A 26616-nucleotide genomic window follows, 5' to 3' on the forward strand; every position below is an offset into this window, starting at 1 on the left:
GGGATACTTTCTATTACCTGCTTCAGTTCCTTGACCTCATCTTTCAGTGCATAGACAGTGTCCACGAGGCTCCTGGAAAAGAAGCAGATGGCACAAATATAGTAAAAAATACGGTGGAAACAAATCCTTGTATTTCAAAAACCGTGATCTAAAATCTCGTCCCTTTGACCTTTGGGTCTATCTAGTCTAGAAATCTGGTCCTTGAGCTTAAACAGGTCTCTCATTCTTGCTTAGAAGACCATCCAATGTGCCAGACTAAATGTGGTGAGCTTGAAGGGCTCTTTGGGGAAAGCTGTGTTGAAAGCTCTCCCTAAAGAGGCTCACTTGGCACCTTTATTGAGGTCTTCAAGGCACCAGATGGAGATCTTTCCATCTTCCCAGAATATTACTTGCAAAATCCACACATAAACTTCTAGAATGTTGAACTGATAGGATCTCTACTTGATGTTCCAGGGACTGTTGTGCTTGGCTTCAGCATCACACGTGCACTTTGTTGTTGTACTTTATTGGAAACCGGCCGAACTTTTACTCCAGTTCAACTCACTTTTCTTCCGTGACGGTTTGCCCGTTGCTTCGCGTTTCCTCAATGATAATTTTTTCTTCTTCTGGAAGCAGGACTTGGGCGACTGAGTTTTTACGGGAACCTGAGAGAGGGGACAGGAGAAGACGTGGTCACAGTAAGAATGTAGAGACATCTCAATCCTTCCATTTTCCTACGTCTTGGCCTTCGATTCAAGAGTCAAGGACCAGCATAAAAGATACGTCGTTTGAAAAAAAAACCCACATATCTTCCTCTATCTTGGTGCAATTTGTTTTTTCAATACACCATCTCAACATCTCCAACAAATGCTTGTCTCTCTGTTTCCATCTCACGCCTCACCCAGGAAGCTGCTTTTCTCAAAGGTGCGGCAGATGAAGTGATATCTTATTTTGGGCTTCCTATCCAAATCTCAAATCTCATCCTGAGATTACCATCAGTTTTGCTCTCAGTGCGTTGAGAGCGAACTGAGTAAGAAGGTTCAATTTTTACTCCCCCACTTCCACCGTCTCCTTTGTGGCCATGTTTGGCCTGTTCTTTCAAGGTCCGGTTTCAGACATTGGACCCTTTCAAAAGCCTGGGCTTTGCCTCGCCAGAGTCCAAGAAGAGTTGGCTAAATATCAAAATAAAAAGAACTAAACTGATAGTAACCATGGTAACCATGGGCCAGGCTGTGGCACAGCTGGCTAGTAACCAGCTGCAATAAATCACTTCTGACCGAGAGGTCGGGTTAAGCCTCCGACCACTAAATAGCCCGGCTTGCTGTTGACCTATGCAGCCCCGAAAGACAGTTGCATCTGTCAAGTAGGGAAATTTAGGTATGCTTTATGCGGGAGGCTAATTTAACTAATTTACAACATCATAAAAACTGCCAGGAAAAAACGAGGAAAGGAATGAGGAAGTACAGCCACTAGTGGACAGTGAAGCAACAGCTCCCCCTGTGGCCGGAATCGTGAAGCTGGAAAAAAAAAAGTTAAATGCCTCTGTGTCTGTCTATATATGTTGTTTGTCTGTTGGCATTGAATGTTTGCCATATATGTGTTCATTGTAATCCGCCCTGAGTCCCCTTCGGGGTGAGAAGGGCGGAATATAAATACTGTAAATAAAAAAAAATTATTTAACATTCTGCCGGCCCGTTTATGTTGGATAAGTGAGATTCTACTGTATTTACAGGACCACCACATATGTATATATGTACTGATTTCCTGACAGCCCCTCCAGCACTGCTTAGAGTATTTCTTATCAATTTGATTTAATCTAATTGGTGTGAGGTACCATCTCCAAACCACTTTATAATAATTCTCTTTTATTCTTATAGACATGTTTTTTAATATACGCATATTCCGGGCTGTGGCGCAGGCGGGAGAGCAAGCCAGCTGCAATTAACTGCAATGAATCACTCTGACCAGGAGGTCATGAGTTCGAGGCCCCTCGGAGCCTATGTTTATTTGTCTTTGTTCTATATCAAAAGGCATTGAATGTTTGCCTATATGTGTAATGTGATCCGCCCTGAGTCCCTTTCGGGGTGAGAAGGGCGGAATATAAATGCTGTAAATAAATAATAATAATAAATATTCCACATTTCTTTCCAGATTTGAGGGTGTATTTCCTTATTGCAATCTAACTCCCACGTTTAAGGTGATCCTGCTCCTGTTCTTCATCTATTAGCAATTTGTAAATATCACTTGTTATACCTTTAGTTCTTTCTTTTCCTTCCCTTCCCCCCTTTGACTAATCATCTTCTTAAATTTTGTAAGTTTTCTATCTCCCTTATATTTTTTTCTTATTTCCCTTGCCCAAACCCTGGCTTCTAGAGTTATAGCCCAACACTTAAACCACTATGCCACAAATTATGCTGTTGTGCCCTCGGATCTCTAAGAGACACAGACTATACCCCTGCCCTTTGTTTTTTGCTTCAGAAATTATCCCATGTTCAGTTTCTACCTGTGGAGAAGTCATAGTTATTGTGTTTAATTTTGTCTGTTGGAGTATGTATTTGTGTTTTAGTTGACACAGTAGCTGAAACAGAAGCCATCTTGTTTCAATCCACAGTAGTGCTGTTACCAAGGAGACGAAGCTGGCTAGCTCATCAGAGGGAGAAGTGGGCGGAGCCAAGAAAAGGAAAAAAGGGAGGTTTTAAAAAGAGAAGCCAGAGTGGGAGAGAGTGTGTGCGTGGCTGGAGGCTTTTTAGTCAAGTAGGACTGAGGAGACAGGCCTGGCCAAAAATCTTTAGTCAAAGTAGACTAAAGGGAGTCTAGTCAAGATCTCTGATTGAGAAAGACTAGTGATCAGGGATTTGATCGGTATTAGATCAAATTAAAAAGCTTTTATTGTAGTTGGGACATTGTTCACTAAGGAGCTCAGCTGAGGTTAGAGTTCGCTACAATTTATATCATCAGTAGGAGAGTGAGAGTGGATTTACACCAAAGACTACTGTTGTGGTGGTTATACGAGTTATTAAACCACTTGTTTATTTAAAGATCCATAAGTAAATCAATCAACCTGCAACCATAAGCTTTGTACGCAATAAACTTGTTGTTCTTTGTTAACTGACTCATTTAATCTCATCTGCGTCTGTGGAGCCAAATTTCCTCGGTGATAATTCAAAAGCCTCACGTTGGTGGCAGTTACCTTAATAAATCACCTAATTGGGGAAGAGTAATAGTCACCGTTACCTCAGAAAGGGAACCACAACACAGAAATCCCTAACTACAGAGACAGAGGCTGGGATTTTGGAATAAAGATCACCCCCTGTAATCCTTCCCCTCATATAAAGGTGATATATATATAATCTAGAGGGATTAAAAGACTCAAAAATCCCCTCAGCAGTGGAAACAGCATTTACAATTTACTCTCACATCATCATCTTATCACATCACCATCACAATCATCATAATTTATCCATCATCATCATTAATATTAATATCCATCATCATTCATTACACTACCATACACAGTTGATGCATTTAAGCCACCAACCTGAACTCAAAGTCTGCTGAAAGCTTGCGCCGGTGCAATAAGCCTCAATCACTTTGAGAATTTGAGCATCTTCCTCCAAGGCAGCAGTACCTGGAAAAACATTAACTTCTGAATAGTGCAAAGGTTGGAAAGCACTTCAAAAAACCATATTGCTCAACTCTGGTGAAATTTTCACAATTCAGGACCAATTCTGTGCAAAATTCAGATAGGATTATTTTGAACCAAAAACTTTTGCACACAAAAAGTAAGGATATGTACGTTTTTTGGAATGGAAGACATACTTTTCCTAATGACAAATTCCTCATCGGACGGTTTCCTCTCCGTTTTCCTCTTGGGAAGAAACTTCTTCATCGTTTTTGGACTTTTGCTGGAATCCTATATAAACAAAGAGAACTAACCAAAGGCCCATTGGCAATGGAAGGGATTTCTGAAGAAGCAAAGATAGGAATGGGTTGTCAAACAAACGCAAACCGAATTTAACTTAGGAAAATATTATTTGTATGATGGGGTGGAATTTCCACCTCTTCTTTATTTAAGAAAGGAAGATAATGTTGCGAGTTGAGGTTTATAGGCTTACCTTCAAGATGTAAGACATCCGCTAGGAAGGAATATGAAAAGAGAAAGGAGACAAGTATGAGACAAGATGGTCAATGTTTGCCAAAGAACTCCATTATAGCTTGAACATTGCTTATCGAGGTTTCTGAAATACTCCAAAACCTAACCCTGTTGAAGAGAGTGATACCATTGCTTTCAGATGGTTCAATGTGTACAAACTTTGATTCAAAATTATCAAAAATGTGTGATATCTTTATCCTATGTATCTAAGGTATAGATCAGTGGTTCCCAAACTTATTTGGCCTGCCGCTCCCTTTCCAGAAAAAATATGACTCAGCGCCCCCTGAGAAGTGGGCGTGGCTTAGAGGGTGGGCGTGGCTCCTGCTCAAGAGGGCGGGGCTGAGCCTCTCCCCTAGTCCAAGACGCAGGGCTGTGAGGGGAGGTGGGCGGGGCCACAAATGGGCGGCCAGGACTAGGATGGGCGGAGTTACGAGCTCTGAGGCAGGGCTGAGCTTCTATACCTGTCCTGTGGCACCTGCAAGGACACAGGAGGTGGGGCTAGAGGAGGGGGCGGGGCTTCTTCCCAAGTGCCTGACGGGGCTGAACTCTATATCCTGCCCCCGTGTTCTCGTGCTCTTGGGAAGAGGCCCCGCCCCCACCCCTAGCCCCGCCCTTTAGTCCTAAAAGGCCTCTCAGGAGAGGTATAGAGGCTCAGCCCTGTCTCGGGCTCTTGGAAGGAGGCCCCACCCCCACCACTAGCCCCGCCCTTTAGTCCTAAAAGGCCTCTCAGGAGAGGTATAGAGGCTCAGCCCTGTCTCGTGCTCTTGGAAGGAGACCCCGCCCCCACCCCAGCCCCGCCCTTTAGTCCTAAAAGGCCTCTCAGGAGAGGTATAGAGGCTCAGCCCTGTCTCATGCTCTTGGAAGGAGACCCCGCCCCCACCCCAGCCCCGCCCTTTAGTCCTAAAAGGCCTCTCAGGAGAGGTATAGAGGCTCAGCCCTGTCTCAGGCTCTTGGAAGGAGGCCCCACCCCCACCACTAGCCCCGCCCTTTAGTCCTAAAAGGCCTCTCAGGAGAGGTATAGAGGCTCAGCCCTGTCTCGTGCTCTTGGAAGGAGACCCCGCCCCCACCCCAGCCCCGCCCTTTAGTCCTAAAAGGCCTCTCAGGAGAGGTATAGAGGCTCAGCCCTGTCTCAGGCTCTTGGAAGGAGGCCCCACCCCCACCACTAGCCCCGCCCTTTAGTCCTAAAAGGCCTCTCAGGAGAGGTATAGAGGCTCAGCCCTGTCTCGGGCTCTTGGAAGGAGGCCCCACCCCCACCACTAGCCCCGCCCTTTAGTCCTAAAAGGCCTCTCAGGAGAGGTATAGAGGCTCAGCCCTGTCTCGTGCTCTTGGAAGGAGACCCCGCCCCCACCCCAGCCCCGCCCTTTAGTCCTAAAAGGCCTCTCAGGAGAGGTATAGAGGCTCAGCCCTGTCTCAGGCTCTTGGAAGGAGGCCCCACCCCCACCACTAGCCCCGCCCTTTAGTCCTAAAAGGCCTCTCAGGAGAGGTATAGAGGCTCAGCCCTGTCTCGGGCTCTTGGAAGGAGGCCCCACCCCCACCACTAGGCCCGCCCTTTAGTCCTAAAAGGCCTCTCAGGAGAGGTATAGAGGCTCAGCCCTGTCTCAGGCTCTTGGAAGGAGGCCCCGCCCCCACCCCTAGCCCCGCCCTTTAGTCCTAAAAGGCCTCTCAGGAGAGGCCCTGTCTCGGGCTCTTGGAAGGAAGCCCCTCCCCTTCCCTAGCTCCACCCTCTGTGTCCCAACAGGTGACTCAGGAGAGGTATAGAGGCTCAGCCCTGTCTCGGGCTCTTGGGAAGAAGCCACGCCCACTCCTCTAGCTCCGCCCCCTGTGTCCTAACAGGCGACTCAGGTGCTCAGCCCTGTCTCCGGCACTTGGGAAGAGACCCCGCCCCTCCCCTGGCCCCGCCCCTGTGTCCTAATAGGTGCCATCACCGCCCCCCTGGATTGTTCCAGCACCCACCAGGGGGTGGTAGTGCCCACTTTGGGAATCACTGGTATAGATGAAATGGAAATTAATATTGTGCTTAGATCTGGGTCCTGTTTCTAAGATATCTCATGTTTGCTTCCAGATGGTGGAGCTCGGGGACTCCTGGTCGACTCCCTGGCCGCTGGCCTGTGGGGTTCTTCAGGGTTCAATTCTGTCCCCCATGCTGTTTAACATTTACATGAAACTGCTGGGAGAGATCACTCGGAGTTTTGGAGTTCGGTGCCAAATGTACGCCGATGACATCCAACTATTACTCCGTTACACCAAAAGTCAAGGATGTTGTCCTGCCCCTAAACCAGTGCTTGTGATGGATTGGATGAGGGATAATAAGTTGCCAATTCTTGTTGTAAACCACCCTGAGTCCCTTCAGGAGATAGAGTAGGATAGAAATAAAGGTATTATTATTATTATTATTATTATTATTATTATTATTATTATTATTATTACAGTAGAGTCTCACTTATCCAACATAAACACAGGCCAGCAGAACATTAGATAAGTGAATATGTTGGATAATAAGGAGGGATTAAGGAAAAGCCTATTAAACATCAAATTACATTATGATTTTAAAATTTAAGCACCAAAACATCATGTTTGACAACAAATTTGACAGAAAACACAGTTCAATACACAGCAATGTTATGTAGTAATTACTATATTTACAAATTTAGCACCAAAACATCACAATGTATTGAAAAGATTGACTACAAAACACTGACTACTAAAAGGCAGGTTGCGTCGGATAATCCAGAACGTTGGATAAGCGAATGTTGGATAAGTGAGACTCTACTGCATGATGATGATGATGATGATGATGATGATGATGATTACACAACCATAGGTAATGCAAGGGGAGCCCCCAATGTCGCAGCATGTTAAAGAGCTGAGCTGCTGAACTTGTGGACTGAAAGATCGCAGGTTCGAATCCGGGGAGCGGAGTGAGCACCCGTTATTAGCCCCAGCTTCCACTAACCTAGCAGTTCGAAATCATGCCAATGTGAGTAGATCAATAGGTACCGCTCCGGCGGGAAGGTAACGGCGCTCCATGCAGTGATGCCAGTGGCCACATGAACTTGGAGGTGTCTATGGACAACGCCGGCTCTTGGGCTTAGAAATGGAGATGAGCACCAACCCCCAGAGTCGGACACGACTGGACTTAACGTCAGGGGAAAACCTTTACCTACCTAGGTACTACAAAATGTGTGGACGGATGAAATCCAAAATCCAATAAAAATATAGTTAGTCCTCCACATTTGGGGTTAAGGGCATTGCAACTCCATGAACACGGAAAAAACTCAAATAAAAAAAATTATCCTTGAGAGATCACCTTTCTAGGAACCTCTGAGTCTTCCAGACCATCATTATGGCTGACTTTCACAAGATGTTGAGCATAGTGTTGTTCTGGAGAACGGAGAGATACCTAGAGAGAACATGACTAATTGAATCTGCAAATAGCCTAATCCTCAAATGTGGAACCTCCCAATGCGAAGGGCCGACTGTACTATAGGTAAAGGTGAAAGTTTCCCCTGACATTAAGTCCAGTCGTGACCGACTCTGGGGTTGGTCTCATCCCCATTTCTAAGCCGAAGAGCCAGCGTTGTCCATAGACATCTCCAGGTTATGTGGCTTGCATGACTGCATGGAGTACCGTTACCTTCCCGCCGGAGCGGTACCTATTGATCTACTTACATTTGCATGTTTTCGAACTGCTAGGTTGGCAGGAGCTGGAGCTAACAGCGGGTGCTCATTCCGCTCCCGGGATTTGAACCTGGGACCTTTTGGTCCGCAAGTTCAGCAGCTCAGCGCTTTAACACACTGTGCCACCAAGGGCTATACTATAAATAAGTACTATAAATAAGTGAATAAAAGTTTTTGGAGAGACAGGGCACCCGGCAGTGTTGTCTTATAAACATGGGCTTTAAATAGGACAGCCGTGCCGGTGACCCAAATTAAAGAGAAAGGAGAACGCACAAAGCGTGTGCGCAAGCAGTTTTTGTGATGCTTTCTGAAAGCGGTCAGCAGTGGGAAGGGAAACAACACCTCCTTCACAAACTCCGCAGAAGATTTAAGGAGGATCTTAAATGAGCGTTTCCTACTGGAAGCAAATCTTCTGAATTGTCGAAAAGGATCAAATGGGCGATGTTGTTGGTAGTTGCGTTGCTCTAGCATGGTGATGCCAGCTTCCTGTATGATGCAAACCCAATTTCCTGTGGGCTACGATTTGCATAGTGGTCTATTTTGAGACAACACGGATTGAGGCGAGTAAAGGAGAAAGCAGCTAAACTATCGCTACAGTAAACACGGCTTCTAGAAGAACTAAGGAAAACCGAACAGCCCCAAAGATGAAAGGTTTTAAGCTGGAGATTTGCTGATGAGTGGATTTCTTTTTGAGAAGTGTGGCTTTCATGTACGTGAGAAACTAACATTAACCATATGACCAAATGCCTCGTGACCCTTACCTCCTTGTAGCTGAGTGCCACCGAAGGCCTGAGCGGCGGTGCGGGTCGGAGGCAGCTTAAGGTCCAGGGCTTGAGGATTTTGGGGGGCTCCAGCGGGCCTCGCGATTGTCCAAGGGAGCTGAAAGTCTGATAAAACAACACACTTGTTTTATACTTTTTGATACATCACAACAATTAAATATTTTTGCCATACATAAATTATTTCAGTATACATTGTTCCAAAGGTAACTATTCCTTAAATGAAATTTTAAATAGTCCTTAGAAATGTATCTGTCCAATTATTGTTATCTTCCTTTACCTTTACCGTGAGAGACATGTATCTAGCTTTGTATCATATTGTGATGTCTCAGGCACCTTTGGCCCCTGATCCCACAGCCATTGCTGATCAAACTGAAGAGAATTTGGGTTTTTTCCCACCTCAGCAAGATTCAATCCCTTGCCAGATATCTCCTGTTGACATTGCCGAGCCAGAGCCAATTAGGAATGCCCTTAAGATGTTGCCGGCTCTTCCCGGATCTCCGGAGAGTTTAGAGTTTGATAGAAGGGCTACTTTCCAAACAGATCGCTCTCGAAGACAAAGTTTAAGGAGAAGTGTGAGATTAGCAGAGCGAGGAGATTGTGGCTAAGTCAGTTCTCTTGGGAAGAATTGGGGAGGCAGACATCTGGCGTCTCGTTGTTAGCAGCTTGTTTCTCTTGGGAAGATTTGGGGAGTCACACACCTGCTTTGGGGGAGCTCTTGGACTTCAATAAAAGTTCTGTGCAGAGAATATCTGTTGCGGTGTCAACTGAACTTCTGATTGAAGAATACATCATCTCTTGATCCTGAGCTTCCAAGCGGCCTGTTGGTGCACTTACTCTCGAGTAGACTGGGCGTTGTGGCTCGTCCCTTGCCAAGTTTGGACTGCGTTTCAGATCCACCACAAACAGCCTTTGCCTTGCCTTGACACCTTGTTCTGGACTATTACTTCAAGTAATTTCCTGTGGAACTTTGCTCCTTTCCCCACTCAAACTTCCAGTAAGTTTGAGTGTGTTTCAGTTATTGGATTTTGGACTTTGGACTCTAATATTGGACATAAGACTTTCATTCTTTGGACTAATTTTGATCTTTTTTAAAAGGTCAACTATTTGACTATCTATTCTGCTTATTTTTGTTTGAAACCTTTATTGCTTTAATAAAGATATTAGATTGTTTATTGGCCTCCGTATTGGTTCTGTGTTCGCGCTGCCTAGGAGTGTTACACATATTAATTCTTTCCCTATTATTTCTTCCATTATTTTTCTTATTTTTCTATAAAAGTTCTGAATTTTTCTTCAGTCCCACCACATGTGGGAAAATGTACCTATTTCCCCACAGTTGTGCCAACACTTATTTGAAGTATTTCCCATTATGTGTGCTACTTGGAGTGGGGTTCTGTACCATTTGGATATTGTTATATACCAGCCAGCCATGGCTTCAGAGCCTGATCAGGAGCTGAACTCTGACACAGATGAGGCTTATTATGACTTTTCACCCAGTTCAGAAAACCTTTTGCAGCTCCAGGTGCCTGGTGAAATCCAACAGATGCTACGTTCAGCAAAGGACAAAGGGATCCTCTCTCCTCTGGAGGAGTCTACCATATACAGTAGAGTCTCACTTATCCAACATAAATAGGCTGGCAGAATGTTGGATAAGCGAATATGTTGGATAATAAGGAAAGATTAAGGAGAAGCCTATTAAACATCAAATTAGGTTATGATTTTACAAATGAAGCACCAAAACATCATGTTATACAACAAATTTGACAGAAAAAGTAGTTCAATATGCAGTAATGCTATGTAGTAATTACTGTATTTACAAATTTAGCACCAAAATATCACGATGTATTGAAAACATTGACTACAAAAATGCGTTGGATAATCCAGAATGTTGGATAAGCGAATGTTGGATAAGTGAGACTCTACTGTACCATGCAACTGTTGTCTACAGTAGGTAAAGGTAAAGGTTTTCCCCTGACACAAAGTCTAGTCGTGTCCGACTCTGGAAGTTGGTGCTCATCTCCATTTCTAAGCCGAAGAGCCAGCGTTGTCCGTAGACACCTCCAAGGTCATGTGGCCACTGGCATGACTGCATAGAGCGCTGTTACCTTCCCGCCGGAGTGGTACCTATTGATCTACTCACATTGGCATGTTTTCGAACTGCTAGGTTGGCAGAAGCTGGAGCTTACAGTGGACGCTCACTCTGCTCCCCAGATTCGAACCTGCGACCTTTCGGTCTGCAAGTTCAGCAGTTCAGTGCTTTAACACATATAGACAGTGCCATTCAAGAGAGAAGGGTGCCTTCCTAAGAGGCTGCGGACTTACAGAATGGGGGCTCCAAGAGTGCGTCTTGGAGAGAGTGCCGCTGGAAGCTGCTCCTCGCGTCAACCTTTGCAAATGGTCAAGCCACTCGTGCAAGTCATGGCTGTTGTTGCAGTACACCGTGATCCGATCGATCATACCTCCTGGAAGAAGGGAAAGAAGCAGATCACTCAGTGGAGAAATTACATCCCAGCGACCCACCGAGATTCTTCAAAGGGGATGAGAAGAGCAGGTCCCGATATTGATCCCTTCTGGATGTTGGTGGCTGGACGTCAACTCCAATGAGCCCCAGCCAAGAAGCTCGATGTCCAGAGCTTTTGGGAGCAGAAATCCAAAATATTTGGAGGACTGAAGGATGATAACCATTGGCTTTGGGGAAACTGGGAACTACTGGGACCTTGAAATTATCGTGGGGTAGCACTCTGATATACCGTATATACAAACAAGCAACCTCCCTGCTTAGTGGCTTTAAAGAGATATGAATTACCGTATATACTCGAGTATAAGCCTACCCGAATATAAGCCGAGGCACCTAATTTTACCACAAAAAACTGGGATAACTTATTGACTCAAGTATAAGCCGAGGGTAGGAAATGCAGCAGCTACGGGTAAATTTCAAAATAAAAATAGATACCAATAAAATTTCATTAATCGAGGCATCAGTAGGTTAAATGTTTTTGAAGATTTGCCGTATTTCAAAGAAAAACAATAAACTAGCTCTGTAAGTGGAAAAGTAGGGGCAACAAAAACAATATGGTATCAACAATAACCTAATAATAATAATAATAATAATAATAATAATAATAATAATAAACTTCATTTGGATCCCACCCTATCTCTCCATGGGAACTCAGGCAGACTTCAAACATAGTAACAGGCAAACATTCAATGCTTATATAAACAATGCAGAGCTAGATATAGATCTATAATTATATAGATCTATAACCCTCTGTCTGTGTGTGCGTGTGTGTGTGTGCATTTCCCCTACAATATTTGTAAGCCCTATACACACACACACACACACACACACACACATACACACACACACATATTCATATCTATGTAGACATGTCTATATATGTTTGTGTGTTCATTTCCTCCCTGTAATATTTTCAAGCCCTATATATAGATAGGTAAGAATATATTCATATCTATCCAGACATCTCTCTTTATATAGATATTTGCAGAGACTTGCAAACATATGAGGGTAAATTCATATATAAAAATAATGTACAGTAGAATCTCACTTATCCAACATAAACGGGCTGGCAGAACGTTGGATAAGTGAATATGTTGGATAATAAGGAGGGATTAAGGAAAAGCCTATTACACATCAAATTAGGTTATGATTTTACGAATTAAGCACCAAAACATCATGTTTAACAAAAAATTTCACAGAAAAAGTAGTTAAATAGGCAGTAATGCTATGTAGTAATTACTGTATTTACGAATTTAGCACCAAAATATCACGATGTATTGAAAACATCGTGATATTTGACTACATTGACTACAAAAATGCGTTGGATAATCCAGAACGTTGGATAAGCGAGTGTTGGATAAGTGAGACTCTACTGTATATGTATGGCTACAGATACAGGAACCTGGATCTATATGTATAAAGGATTTGCAAAGACCTGCAAACATATGATGGGAAATTCATATATAAAATTATTGTATATAGATAGATACACATATAAAGGTACAAAGCTTGCAAGGAGTTAATGCCTATATATCTTTAGGAGAGTTTAACAAATATTTCAGGGGAAAATGCTTTCATAAGATTAATTAATATATATTTTGCTGCTTCCTGACTTGCAGGACAATGACCACATGGACAAAGGCCAAAGAAAAGATGGATGGACACCATCAATGCAGACATGCATGCTGCCATCCCAAGACCCAAGGATGCCCAAAACAAAGCCCTGTGGAAATGACAGTCACAGTACTTAACACTCCATTGGGAACATGGCTTAGAAAGAAGAAGATCCACTGACCTGAAATCTCAAAGGGATGCTCAGTCCCATCTGCATCTTCTAGTTTGGTCACCACCATCCCCATTAAAGGCAACTTTCCCTATTCCCCGAAAAGGAAAACAACACAATAAAGCCATGATAGTGTATCAACAATACTACGATCAACGCTGATTGATGTTTTCTCCTTACGTCAATGTTAATTCTTAAGTAAACGTAAAGGTTTCCCCTGACGTTAAGTCCAGTCGTGACTGACTCTGGGGGTTGGTGCTCATCTCCATTTCTAAGCCGTAGAGCCGGCGTTGTCCGTAGACACCTCCAAGGTCATGTGGCCACTGGCATGACTGCATGGAGCGCCGTTATCTTCCCGCCGGAGTGGTACCTATTGATCTACTCACATTGGCATGTTTTCGAACTGCTAGGTTGGCAGAAGCTGGAGCTAACAGCGGGCGCTCACTCCACTCCCGGAATTTGAACCTGGGACCTTTCGGTCTGCAAGTTCAGCAGCTCAGCGCTTTAACATACTGCACCACCAGGGCTCCTGGTTAATTCTTACATGCAATTTTTAAAAAAATCTTTTAAAATGGAAGAAAAGTAAAACAAAAGCATCAATGAAGTGGGCAAAAGTCACATCCCAGTTGCCTTGACATTTAATAATTTTTTAAATTTCCCATTCTTATGCTTTATTGTACCATTGGATTGCTTCTTATTGATTTCCCGATTGGGTAGGACCCTAATTGACTTTAACAGGGAAGACTTCAATCTATATATATAAAATGATAAAGTTGTTTGCGCAGTGACTATAACAACAAAACTAAACATCCCAGAAATACAAAATTTGGCAACACAATGCAAAAGGCTTGCCTCCAGGTTACAACAACACAACCACACCACAAAACCACAATCCAGACCCACAAAACTCACAACAACACATCATGCGATAACAACACAACTAAACTCCCCAGAAATACAAAACTTGGCAACACAATGCAAAAGCCTTGCCTCCCAGTTGTAACAACACAACCACACCACAAAACCACACAGGACCCACAAAACTCACAACAACGCATCGTGACTATAACAACACAACTAAACGCCCCAGAAATACGAAACTTGGCAACACAACGCAAAAGCCTTCCCTCCAGGTTGTAACAACAGAACCACACCACAAAACCACAATCCGGACCCACAAAACTCACAACAACGCATCGTGACTATAACAACACAACTAAACGTCCCAGAAATACGAAACTTGGCACACAACTAAACACCCCAGAAATATAAAACTTGACAACACAATGCAAAAACCTTGCCTCCCGGTTGTAACAACACAACCACACCACAAAACCACAATCCGGACCCACAAAACTCACAACAATGCATCGTGACTATAACAACACAACTAAATGTCCCAGAAATACGAAACTTGGCACACAACTAAATGCCCCAGACATACAAAACTTGGCAACACAACACAAAAGCCTTTTCTCCCGGTTGTAACAACACAACCACACCACAAACCAAAATCCGGACCCACAAAACTCACAACAACGCATTGTGACTATAACAAATACAAAATTTGACAACACAACTCATCCACCTCCCCAATCCCTACATTCACACTTGGCCTCCAAAAAAACAATTACAATAATAACAATGACAACAACAACAGCAATAGGAATCAACACCATCACAGGCAAGAAACATCCAGGCACTGAGGCTGAGAGGCCAGTCAGTGCTACACTGGGCCTCCAAAAAACAATACAGTAGCCTCTAACTTATCCAACCTTCATGACCACTACAACAACAATAATAATAAACACCTACACAGGCAAAAAAAGACTATTGTACCACAATAAAAATATAAACCGCACTCAGCAGAATCAGACATTACAACTAACAACAAACCAAAGACAACAGGGATCTCAAGCAATTATTAATCAACACAAAAACTGAAGAAGGTAACAGACTTCAAATACTACTACTAATGTGAGTATAAAGAAGGTGGAGGTCACAGCATAAATACAACCTAATGTAGACTGACCAACACCACCAGACTAAGCCACAGCAACGCGTGGCCGGGCACAGCTAGTAATAAATAAATAAAGTTCGTCTGAATTTTCCATAGTCTCCCTTCTGAATCTGTTTGTTGACTGTGAATGCATCTATAGAGTCAAATCAATACAGTTTGACACCACTTTAACTCCCCTGGCTTAATGCTAAGGATTTGTGGGAATGGTAGTTTGGAGAAGCACCAGCACGTTTTAGCAGAGAAGGCCTTTGCAAAATTACATTTTGTTGATAACATAGCATTGAGTCACAGTATAAAATAGCATTAATTCCACAGTATAGAAAGATGGGAGAAAGGAAATTGAATTATTCAACAGTATATATCAGTGGTTCCCAAACTTATTTGGCCTGCCGCCCCCTTTCCAGAAAAAATATGACTCAGCGCCCCCTGGAAAGGGGGCGTGGCTTAGAAGGGTGGGCGTGGCTTCTGCTCAAGAGGGCGGGGCTGAGCCTCTCCCCTAGTCCAAGATGCAGGGCTGGGAGGGGAGGTGGGCGGGGCCACAAACGGGCGGCCAGGACTGGGATGGGCGGAGTTACGAGCTCTGAGGCAGGGCTGAGCTTCTATCCCTGTCCTGGACACAGGGGGCGGGGCTAGAGGAAGGGGCGGGGCCTCTTCCCAAGTGTCTGACGAGGCTGAACCTCTATACCTCACCCCTGTGTTCTAACAAGCGCCTCATTGGAGATATACAGAGGCTCAGCCCTGTCTCGCGCTCTTGGGAAGAGGCCCTGCTCCTAGCCCCACCCTTTAGTCCTAAAAGACCTCTCAGGAGAGGTATAGAGGCTCAGCCCTGTCTCAGGCTATTGGAAGGAGGCCCCGCCCCCTTCCCTAGCTCCGCCCTCTGTATCCCAACAAGCGCCTCAGGAGAGGTATAGAAGATTCTCAGCCCTGTTTCCGGCTATTGGGAAGAGGCCCCGCCCCTCCCCTGGCCCCGCCCCTCCCCTGGCCCCGCCCCTCCCCTGGCCCCGCCCCCATGTCCTAATAGGTGCCATCACCGCCCCCCTGGATTGCTGCAGTGCCCACCAGGGGGCAGTAGCGCCCACTTTGGGAATCACTGATCTATACCGTCGAATCAATACAGTTTGACACCACTTTAACTCCCTTGGGTTATTGCTAAGAATTTGTGGGAATGGTAGTTTGGAGAGGCACCAGCACGTTTTAACAGAGAAGGCCTTGCAAAATTACAGCTCCGGTGATTACAGTACATACCATGTTTCCCTGAAAATAAGACAGTGTCTTATATTAATTTTTGCTCCCAAAGATGCGCTAGGTCTTATTTTCAGGAGATGTCTTATTTTTCCATGAAGAAAAATTCATATTTATTATTGAAGAAAAAATGAACATTTATTATATACTGTACAGCAGTTGTCATCACAAACCAGCATAACCAGACAAACTGTGAATCCTATCAAGAATTTCTTGTTACTACCGTTACTTCCATGTACAACAATATATGGAACGTACATTTACCGATCCTGCATGTTCTGGTGTTCTGTTCGGCAGGCATACTTCCAAACAAAAACTTTGGTAGGCCTTACTTTTGGGGGAGGCCTCATATTTAGCAATTCAGCAAAATCTCTACTAGGTCTTATTTTCAAGGGATGTCTTATTTTCGGAGAAATAGGGTAGCATTGAGTCATGGTATAAAACTGCATTAATTCCACAGTATAGAAAGACGGGAGAAAGGAAATTGAATTATTTAACAGTATATATGATTAAGAGGGCAATAAATGGGAGAATATTTACTGGAAGCATTTCAAAAAGACAGATTCCTGTTCATTTGAAGTGGGATCTACTCACCTGATAGAGAAACCCACTCATCCGGGGACTTGCTGAAAGCATCAGCAAAACATTTGAAAACAACATGAAATATCTTTCTTCCTTCTCCTGAAAGAGAAAACAAGAATTCTCAGGCTGGCCACAGAAGGTAATCTCTCTAACAACAACAACAACAACATTTAATTATATCCCACTTTTCTCTCTTAATTGAGAACAAAGTCTAGAAAGGAAGGAAATGAATACTGGAACATATGGAAGTGTGGAAGATGGAAAGAATATTCAAAGACATCCATAAAAGGGTTTTAAAATCACGTTTTTTTAAGAGTTAGAAACCCTAAAAAGAGATAAAAGTCTTAATCTGGTGACATTTTCGCATTTCAGCTCTTATTTTGCCCTAAAAAATTGCACAGGGCTGTTTTGTTCAGAAAACAGGGCATTCTGCCCCAAAAGGTGATAATCCTTTGAAATATTATTTTCTAGGCAAAAAATTAAACCCAGAGAGAAATGGAGACATTTTAAAGGTAGTAGGTTGCTGAGAGTTTTCCGGGCTGTATGGCCATGTTCCAGAAGCATTCTCTCCTGATGTTTCGCCCACATCTATGGTAGGTGTACTCAGAGGTTGTTGAGGTCTGTTGGAAACGAGGCAAGTTGAATACATTTGTGGAATAGTGTCTAGGGTGGGAAAAAGAACTATTTTCTGGTAGAGGCAAGTGTAAATGTTTGAACTGCACTAAATGGTCAGGGTGGATCCATATAATGCAAGTTGAATTGCATTATATGGGTCTACAATGACTATACAATGCATTATTTGGCACTATAGATCCAGCCTGAATCCTCCTTTCAGAGACTGTAAAGGACTATGAACATCTAAGGTTCTTTCAGGCAGGGGGAATCTTTTTATCTCACCGCTGTCACCAATTTGCGAAGATGCAACCACCAAAAGACTCAGAGAGGAGACCTTTTTTTTAAAAAAAATTTCTTTCTTCTTCTTATTCACTTTAGATGGTAACGCAACTTGGTTTATAATATATGCGACAGAGGCTTAGATGTTGGAGGAACAATAACAAGTTTATTCAGGCACAGAGTTTAGTGGTTACAATATTGTTTCTCACTTAGAGGCACTTTTATTAACAGTTACAATACTAGAATGAGGTAAGACAAACTCCCTAAAGTGTCATTTCTTTTACTTAAAGTAGTTAGAACTTCTTCCTCTGCTACTTTTAAACCGCAGTCATCCTGTGATATGCGATCAGATTCTCTGTTCCTTACCAGGACACAGACTACATTAAATAAGTCACCAAACTTATTTTAAACCGACTCAAAAATGAACAATTGAGTCTCCTTGATCCCCTCAACCTAGGATCAATCTTCCCTGTGCCTCATCAGAGCACAGACTGAATCCCTTTTTTAAACTCTGCACTTTTTCAACAAAACGGCAGTTGGCTCCGCCTACTTCTCTATGGCAACCAGTCTCTGAGTGCTGAGATGCAATAACTGTAATACTTACCCTTTTAAAACACAAACACACAATTAAACATAACATCTGTAAACCAAAAATTCATACTGCATTACATTATCTTTCCATAAGGAATGAAGAAGGGGATGGAACGTGGGGAAAGCCTAGTCTTTATGTGTATTGCTCTGAAATCCCATCTTTCTTACCTCACTTCCTCCATATTGGACCATGACTTGGGACATATAAAGGACGCTGCCCAAGGACCTTATATCGTCGCCTTCCCAGCCTTGAATGGATTCGGAAAGGATCTGGAGTTCGAGCTGTTTTCGCTTCCGCATCTCTTGACATTGGGACTGTCAAAAAGGAGACAACGCTTTGGTTAAATTAGATCACCAGATCACAAACATTTACCGTATATACTCGAGTATAAGCCAACCCGAATATAAGCCGAGGCACCTAATTTTATCACAAAAAACTGAGATAACTTATTGACTCGAGTATAAGCTGAGGGTGGGAAATGCAGCAGCTATGGGTAAATTTCAAAATAAAAATAAATACCAATAAAATTTCATTAATCGAGGCATTAGTAGGTTAAATGTTTTTGAATATTTACCGTATTTCAAAGAAAAGCAATAAACTAGCTCTATAAGTGGAAAAGTAGGGGCAACAAAAAGCTCTCAGAGCTTTGGCCTGACCACTCCACCCTCTGTCTCCGGTCCCGGAGAAACGAATTGAACCATTTAAGAGCTAAACCTCATACACCAGACATAGCCAATCGATGAATCAGCAAGTCATGGTCCACGGTCAGCACTCTTTTCATTCTCCGAGGTGAAAGTGGCAGTTAAAACCATTTGTCTCAGCAGCAAGCTAGAGACAGTAGCCAATCAGAATTCTGGCTCCTGGCTGGCTCAGCCAATCAGCTGTTGACACATGCCTTTCCAGTCAACCCATTATAACATGGTGCCTTTTTACAAATCCTCACACAGCCTGACTGAGCTAAAGGAGAGCTAGTGCCCCACCACACTACACATCCCATGATTTTATAGCATTAATTCTACAGTATAGATGCACCCTCGGATGAAGTGGGATAGAAGAGGATCAACTGGGATTCCCCTTGCCAAACCAGTACAGTTGGAGGGCATGAAATGGCAGGATGAGATCTAATGGGGCAATGTTTCAAGAAAAGGCATTTCCATTGAACTTGGTGGTAAGAGGAGTTTAACAAGAGTTGGCCGAAGGTTCCTTCTCCCGCCAGAGGCCTTTTAGAAGAAATTGGAGAACCATCTGCTTAGCAACGGATTTGCGGCGACAGGAAGAGATGGTCTTCAAGCCTCCTGCCAAGACCATGACTGTAATAATGATCCCATCTGTCTTGGCCGCCCGAAAGGAAGGAGACAATTAGAAAAATTCAAAGCGAGACAGAAAGATGGAGAGGCAGAGAGAACACTTGGGGCTGGAATCTTAGCAAGATCTTAAAACATCCCCAAAGATGCCAACACAGCCCCTTTGAAGAAACGCAGTAGATCTGCATTTGACCCATTGCGAACTTAAATGAAAATGCAGAAGGGTGGTGGGACATGAAGAATGAAGTTTGTGGAAGTTACTTTCTTTCGGACTACATCTATCAAGATCCATCCAATTAATTCTCTGCTATCACACTTCATCCTAGGGTGCATCTACACGGAAAAAGGCAAATAGATCTTGCCGACCACAGCAATCTTGCCGACCACACAACAATGCCTGTGTCCAATTTATGATGCCAGCAGTATATCTTATGACAGGTGTGGCCCAGGTGTTTATGGCCTTGATGGTGTTGCCTCCATTGAGTTTGCTTTTGAGAATTTTTCTGACCCTTTGTGTGTATTCTTTGCTGACCACAGTTTCCACATGTTCATGCTTGATGTTGTCCAGCTGTAATATGCCCAGATATTTATAGGCCTCCGCCTGGTGACACTTTATTGTTTGGCCATTAGGCATATTTATGCCCTCACTTTCAATGCCACTGTCGAACATTTGTCCAAGCCAAACTCCATGCTGATATCAGTGCTAAAAATTCAGACAGTGTTGGTCAGAGACTGGATTTCAGTTTCCGTTTTCCCATACAGCTTCAGGTCATCCATGTACATCAGATGTGAAATTTTGTGAGATTTCTTAGATGTTTGATAGCCGAGATTTGTTTTTTGTAAGATTTTTTCGGGTTACAGAACAAAAGCGAGAGAAGAAATTGACAAAAATAAACCCTTTCCTTTCTGAAGCGGTTTGTGGGGGAACAGCCCCTCCTGGTGGACACTTACTTCCCCACCTCTGAGACCTACCACAAGCGTCTTGAAGGAAGTTACTGCTTTCAAGACATCTTCATGGTCCGGATGTGCCTCCTGGAAATAAGAGAAAACTGGAATCAGTTTGGAAGAGAAGCGGAAAGGGATCAGAATGGCAGAAAGCTCACTCATCTCTAGAGGGCGCCAATACAAAACAACAACATAGCATGTAACATAAGTCAGGTATGTAGCAGTAATAAATGCCAAAAAAATCACAATACTTTGCATACACATCAACATATAGAGTCAGCCCTCCATATTTGCTAGCATTAGGGGCAGAGGACCCCCATGAAAGTGAAAAACCACTAATAATAATAATAATAATAATAATAATAATAATAATAATACTTTATTTTTATATACCGCTCCCATCTCCCCCAGGTGGACTCAGGGCGGCTTACATGGGGAACAAGCCCAATGTCACATTTAATAAACAGTCATACAATAAAACCAATATAAACAATAAAACCATATAACAGTATAACATAGAACAGGATAAAACAGCATATCAGAACAATGTCTGAGCATAGTGCAATATATATATATAGAGGCAAAAATTATACAGGCTCAACGTAAGGCTCAGGATAAAATATAGGGCAATCAGGAAGAGTAATCTCATTTAAAAATAAAATCAACAAGAGAGGAACATCAATAAGGTGCATAAATACATTGTTATTTATTTTACCTGCGGTAACAAAATTCTAGGAATTTTGAGGTCATCCAACTGTTGGAGCTCAGCAGTAGGAGCTGCAGGATGCTGGGGATTTCTCAGAGGATGAGGGAGATTATGGGTTTGCCACTGTATATGATCAGGGGGAATTGCAGGCCTCAGACCAGAATGAGACAGAGGTTATTTTGGATTCCAGTATTTGTTCCTTAACAATACGGGACAAGTCAATTTCTCTGGGGAAATCGGCCTTCGGCAGATGGAAAGTTTTTCTGCGATATCAGATTAGGCCTCTGCACAGAGGGAGTGAAGTCTAGATCAATTAGGCATTCAGAAAGACCCTGTGAGAAGTCGTTGAATCCCAGGTGTCAGCAGAACTTTTCCTAAGGAAAAACTCTTCCAGAAACATAGGCCAACACAGGAAACTTGAATTGTGGACTCGAGAGCTAAGACAAGAACCTGAAACTTTTGGCAACGTTGTCTGCTCTGAGATACCAAATAAACATACAGTAGAGTCCCGGTTATTCGACATAAACGGGCGGGCCGAATGTCGAATAACTGGATCTGACGGATAATAGGGAGGCCCTATTATCCAGCAAGCCGGTTGAAAAAGGTGTCCCGTGCACGTTGCTAGGTAGATAGCAAGCTACCTAGCAACGTGCAGGAGCGCTTCTGCTCTGTCTCTTGGGAGGTGCCCTGCACGGTGCTAGGTAGATAACAAGCTACCTAGCAACGCGCACGGGCGCTTCTCTGCTCGCCGCCCTGCCTCTTGGGAGGTGCCTGTGTGTGTTGCTAGGTAGATAGCAAGCTACCTAGCAACGTGCATGAGCGCCTCCCAAGGGGCCTGGGACGTCGGATAATACGGAGTGTCGGTTAACCGGAACTCTACTGTAATTCAATTTAAGCCCAAGCCTGACTAAGAAGCCATGAGATCATGTCTCTGACAACTGGATTTCAAGGATTTCCCACAAAGCTTTTCTGAGCACCTAATTAACCCATCCTTCACTCCCTCTGTACAAAGACCTAATCTGATATTGCAGGAAAACTCCCCATCAACTGCATCAGCTGAATGCTGATTCCCAAGAGAAATGGACCTTTCACTGGTTTTCCTTTTCTCCGATGTTGCTAAAGAATAAGCATTGGAATCCAAAACATCCTATGTCTGCATTTATCTGTGATCTAAAGCCTGAAATTCACCCTGATCCCACACAGACTCTTCAGTAGGAAACCCAGCACCGCCCTCGTCTTCTGAGAAATCCCCACATCTTCCTGAGCCCCAACAAAGTAAGGACAGTTTAAAGTACGTTTATCAGAAGATTTTCTGACTGAAGAAAGACCGGAAGATATGGGTGAATTATTCTATTGCTAAAGATGTTGGTGAAGTGGAACCATCAGAGACCCAAAATGTATTGGGCCTCAGCATATTCGGAGAAGAGGAGCAAAATTCATCGAAACAAAGTGAAGAACATCAACTTAAATTTGGGACCAATCTGGGACTTCTTTTTGCTAACTTCCTTACCTCCATGTGTCGCTCAAGTTCTTGCAGAAGGGAAGTGTATTTATCCAGGCGGGTGAAGGGTTTGCTGAGGCTCATGGTTAAGGTCAAGATCCCTGAGCAGGTGGCCCCTTGAAGCTCCATGAACTTTTCCAGTTCATCGCTAGAAGAGGAATGAATATTCTATTTCAATCAATGGCCAGCACTAAGCTGGAAGGCTTATGATATGCATCAAACTGCATTCATCCTACAGCAATGATGGGCAACCTTTTGCACATGGTGTGTCAAAATTCACCAAAAAACCTAGCATGACTTGGGTGATGTGTCACTTCGAGAAAAAAAGCATAATTTCGCAATATGTATAGTTCAAATAACAAAAATATATAATTGTAATATATAACTGTATTTAATAAATCAAAAACTATTTACTACCATTATTTCCATGTACAACAATCTATGGTACCTCTTGGAGTCTCCACGCTGATTTCTCTCTATTGTAGTTTCAGTGTAGTCATGAATAATGAATAATATAATAATAATAATAATATAGTAATAATATACTACAATAATAATAGAATAATTTATATATATATATATATACAGTAGAGTCTCACTTATCCAAGTCTCGCTTATCCAAGCCTCTGGATAATCCAAGCCATTTTTGTAGTCAATGTTTTCAATATATAGAATCATAGAATCATAGAATAGTAGAGTTGGAAGAGACCACATGGGCCATCTAGTCCAACCCCCTGCTAAGAAGCAGGAAATCGCATTCAAAGCACCCCCGACAGATGGCCATCCAGCCTCTGCTTAAAAGCCTCCAAGGAAGGAGCCTCCACCACAGTCCGGGGGAGAGAGTTCCACTGCCGAACAGCCCTCACAGTGAGGAAGTTCTTCCTGATGTTCAGGTGGAATCTCCTTTCCTGTAGTTTGAAGCCATTGTTCCGTGTCCTAGTCTGCAGGGCAGCAGAAAACAAGCTCCCTCCCTCCTCCCTATGACTTCCCCTCACATATTTGTACATGGCTATCATGTCTCCTCTCAGCCTTCTCTTCTGCAGGCTAAACATGCCCAGCTCTTTAAGCCGCTCCTCATGGGCTTGTTCTCCAGACCCTTAATCATTTTAGTCGCCCTCCTCTGGACGCTTTCCAGCTTGTCAACATCTCCCTTCAACTGTGGTGCCCAAAATTGGACCCAGTGTGATTCCAGGTGTGGTCTGACCAAGGCAGAATAGAATAAGGGGGAGCATGACTTCCCTGGATCTAGACGTTATTCCCCTATTGATGCAGGCCAGAATCCCATTGGCTTTTTTAGCAGCCGCATCACATTGTTGGCTCATGTTTAACTTGTTGTCCACGAGGACTCCAAGGTCTTTTTCGCACACACTGCTGTCAAGCCAGGCATTGTCCCCCATTCTGTATCTTTGATTTCCATTTTTTCTGCCAAAGTGAAGTATCTTGCATTTGTCCCTGTTGAACTTCATTTTGTTAGTTTCGGCCAATCATCTCTCTAGTCTGTCAAGATCGTTTTGAATTCTGCTCCTGTCTTCTGGAGTGTTAGCTCTCCCTCCCAGTTTTGTGTCGTCTGCAAACTTGATGATCGTGCCTTCTAACCCTTCGTCTAAGTCGTTAATAAAGATGTTGAACAGAACCGGGCCCAGGACGGAGCCCTGCGGCACTCCACTTGTCACTTCTTTCCATGATCAAGACGACGCATTGGTGAGCACCCTTTGGGTTCGTTCGCTTAGCCAATTACAGATCCACCTAACCGTAGTTTTGTCTAGCCCACATTTTATTAGTTTGTTTGCCAGAAGGTCGTGGGGGACTTTGTCGAAGGCCTTACTGAAATCCAGGTACGCTACATCCACAGCATTCCCTGTATCGACCCAACTCGTAACTCTATCGAAAAAAGAGATCAGATTAGTCTGGCATGACTTGTTTTTGGTAAATCCGTGTTGACTATTAGCAATGACCGCATTTGTTTCTAAGTGTTCGCAGACCACTTCCTTAATGATCTTTTCCAGAATTTTGCCTGGTATTGATGTGAGGCTGACCGGACGGTAATTGTTTGGGTCGTTCTTTTTTCCCTTCTTGAAGATAGGGACCACATTCGCCCTCCTCCAATCTGCTGGGACTTCTCCCGTTCTCCAAGAACTCTCAAAGATAATTGCCAGTGGTTCTGAAATAACTTCCGCTAGTTCCTTCAGTACTCTTGGGTGTAGCTGATCTGGCCCTGGGGACTTGAATTTGTTTAGAGAGGCCAAGTGTTCCTGGACAACTTGTTTCCCTATTTGGGGTTGGATTTCCCCCAATCCTTCGTCCATTCCGTGTTGCTGAGGTTGAAGATGGCTTTCCTTTTCTGAGAAGACCGAGGCAAAGAAGGCATTAAGTAGTTCTGCCTTTTCCCTGTCCCCTGCCGCCATCACCCCATCTTCTCCTTGCAATGGCCCTATCGCCTCCTTTTTCTTCCTTTTTCTACCAACATAAGCAAAAAAGCCTTTTTTGTTGTTTTTTATGTCCCTGGCAAGCCTGAACTCATTTGCATGATAATTTGGTGCTAAATTCATAAATACAGTAATTACTACATAGCATTACTGCGTATTGAACTACTTTTTTATCAAATTTATTGTATAACATGATGTTTTGGTGCTTAATTTGTAAAATCATAACCTAATTTGATGTTTAATAGGCTTTTCCTTAATCTCTACTTATTATCCAAGATATTCGCTTATCCAAGCTTCTGCCGGTCCGTTTAGCTTGGATAAGTGAGACTCTACTGTATTAGTATTATATTGTATTACAAAATAATATTTCAAAATAATAATAATATTATATATAATACTAGCTTTGCCCGGCCATGCGTTGCTGTGGCTTATGGGAATCCTTTGTTGGCCAGGTGGAATAGCAGTGAATAGCCTTGCAGTCTCAAAGCCTGGCCGTTTTCTGGAGTAGCTGGAGCTTTTTGTTGTATGAACGTAGAGGCATGGATGAGGGGTTGTGCTGCCAAGTTTAGTGTTTCTAAGATGTGTAGTTTTGTTGTTTTGTCCTAGGCCGAAATTTCATTACCCTTTTATATATATAGATTATTATATATAATAATATAATAATTAATATTACAGTAGAGTCTCACTTATCCAAGCTAAACGAGCCAGCAGAAGCTTGGATAAGTGAATTTGTTGGATAATAAGAAGGGATTAAGGAAGTAAGCAACAAAACCACTGGACCAAATCACACCAAATTTGGCGAGAAAAGACATTAGTCATCCAATCAATCTGCATGCGGCAGCATGTCAGCAACAATGGCTAGGCATGTCAGTGCTGACACATGTGTCATAGGTTGTCCATCACTGTCCTACAGTGTAGATGCACCCAAAAATGACACTATAAATAGATTGAGTCAATCAAGGGAGGCACTAAGTTTGCAAGACTTCAGCAGACCAGTTATGATCTGCTTGCTGTAAGGTGAGGACAAACCGATGCCAGTTAACAAAAAAATAAGTGTTGTTTCTACCTGTGTTGGGTCAAGACATTGACAGCGGAAGGGTGGTTCGCGCAATAGGCGAGGTACAGCAACCGGAATTGCGGCATGAGGTTCATGAAGCAGCCCCCAACTTTTTGCAAATGCTCTGGAAGCCTTTGGAAGGAGGGGAAAAAAATCAAGTTTATGCCATGCAGAACATACTGCATAGGGTGTCAGAGAAATGGCTCTCGACCTTTATGTCTTCCAGATGCTTTGAACTCCCAAATGGATTTTAATATGGTAAAGGATATCTACAATGTCGAATGAACGGAGTTTGACCCCAACGGTTCAAAGGGAACCATGGGAGTCTGACAAGCTCTTTAGCCTTCTTAGCCAAAGAGTGCCAGACTACAACTCCCACGTTTCCATAGCATTGAGTCATGGCAGTTAAAGTGGTATGAAACTGCATTCATTCTTCAGTGTAGATGCACCCCAACAC

General features: G+C 43.3%; 1 protein-coding gene across 4 annotated transcripts in view; it reads right to left on the reverse strand.

Moving 5' to 3' along the window:
* Window positions 1–26616, reverse strand: part of arhgef6 (Rac/Cdc42 guanine nucleotide exchange factor 6) — an 86222-nt gene that overhangs the window by 8417 nt on the left and 51189 nt on the right. For all 4 annotated transcript variants that reach the window (XM_062963693.1, XM_062963692.1, XM_062963691.1 and 1 more), the window contains 13 exons: window positions 26169–26291; window positions 22686–22824; window positions 20497–20556; window positions 18388–18534; window positions 16747–16833; window positions 12903–12981; window positions 10912–11051; window positions 8572–8697; window positions 4095–4115; window positions 3799–3892; window positions 3518–3607; window positions 545–644; window positions 18–72 (listed from right to left, as the gene is read on the reverse strand). In XM_062963693.1, the coding sequence (XP_062819763.1) occupies window positions 18–72; window positions 545–644; window positions 3518–3607; window positions 3799–3892; window positions 4095–4115; window positions 8572–8697; window positions 10912–11051; window positions 12903–12981; window positions 16747–16833; window positions 18388–18534; window positions 20497–20556; window positions 22686–22824; window positions 26169–26291 (1261 nt within the window). The remainder of the gene's footprint in view (window positions 1–17; window positions 73–544; window positions 645–3517; window positions 3608–3798; window positions 3893–4094; window positions 4116–8571; window positions 8698–10911; window positions 11052–12902; window positions 12982–16746; window positions 16834–18387; window positions 18535–20496; window positions 20557–22685; window positions 22825–26168; window positions 26292–26616) is intronic.

The sequence above is a fragment of the Anolis carolinensis genome, unplaced genomic scaffold, assembly GCF_035594765.1.
Source record: "Anolis carolinensis isolate JA03-04 unplaced genomic scaffold, rAnoCar3.1.pri scaffold_12, whole genome shotgun sequence".
NCBI lineage: Eukaryota > Metazoa > Chordata > Lepidosauria > Squamata > Dactyloidae > Anolis > Anolis carolinensis.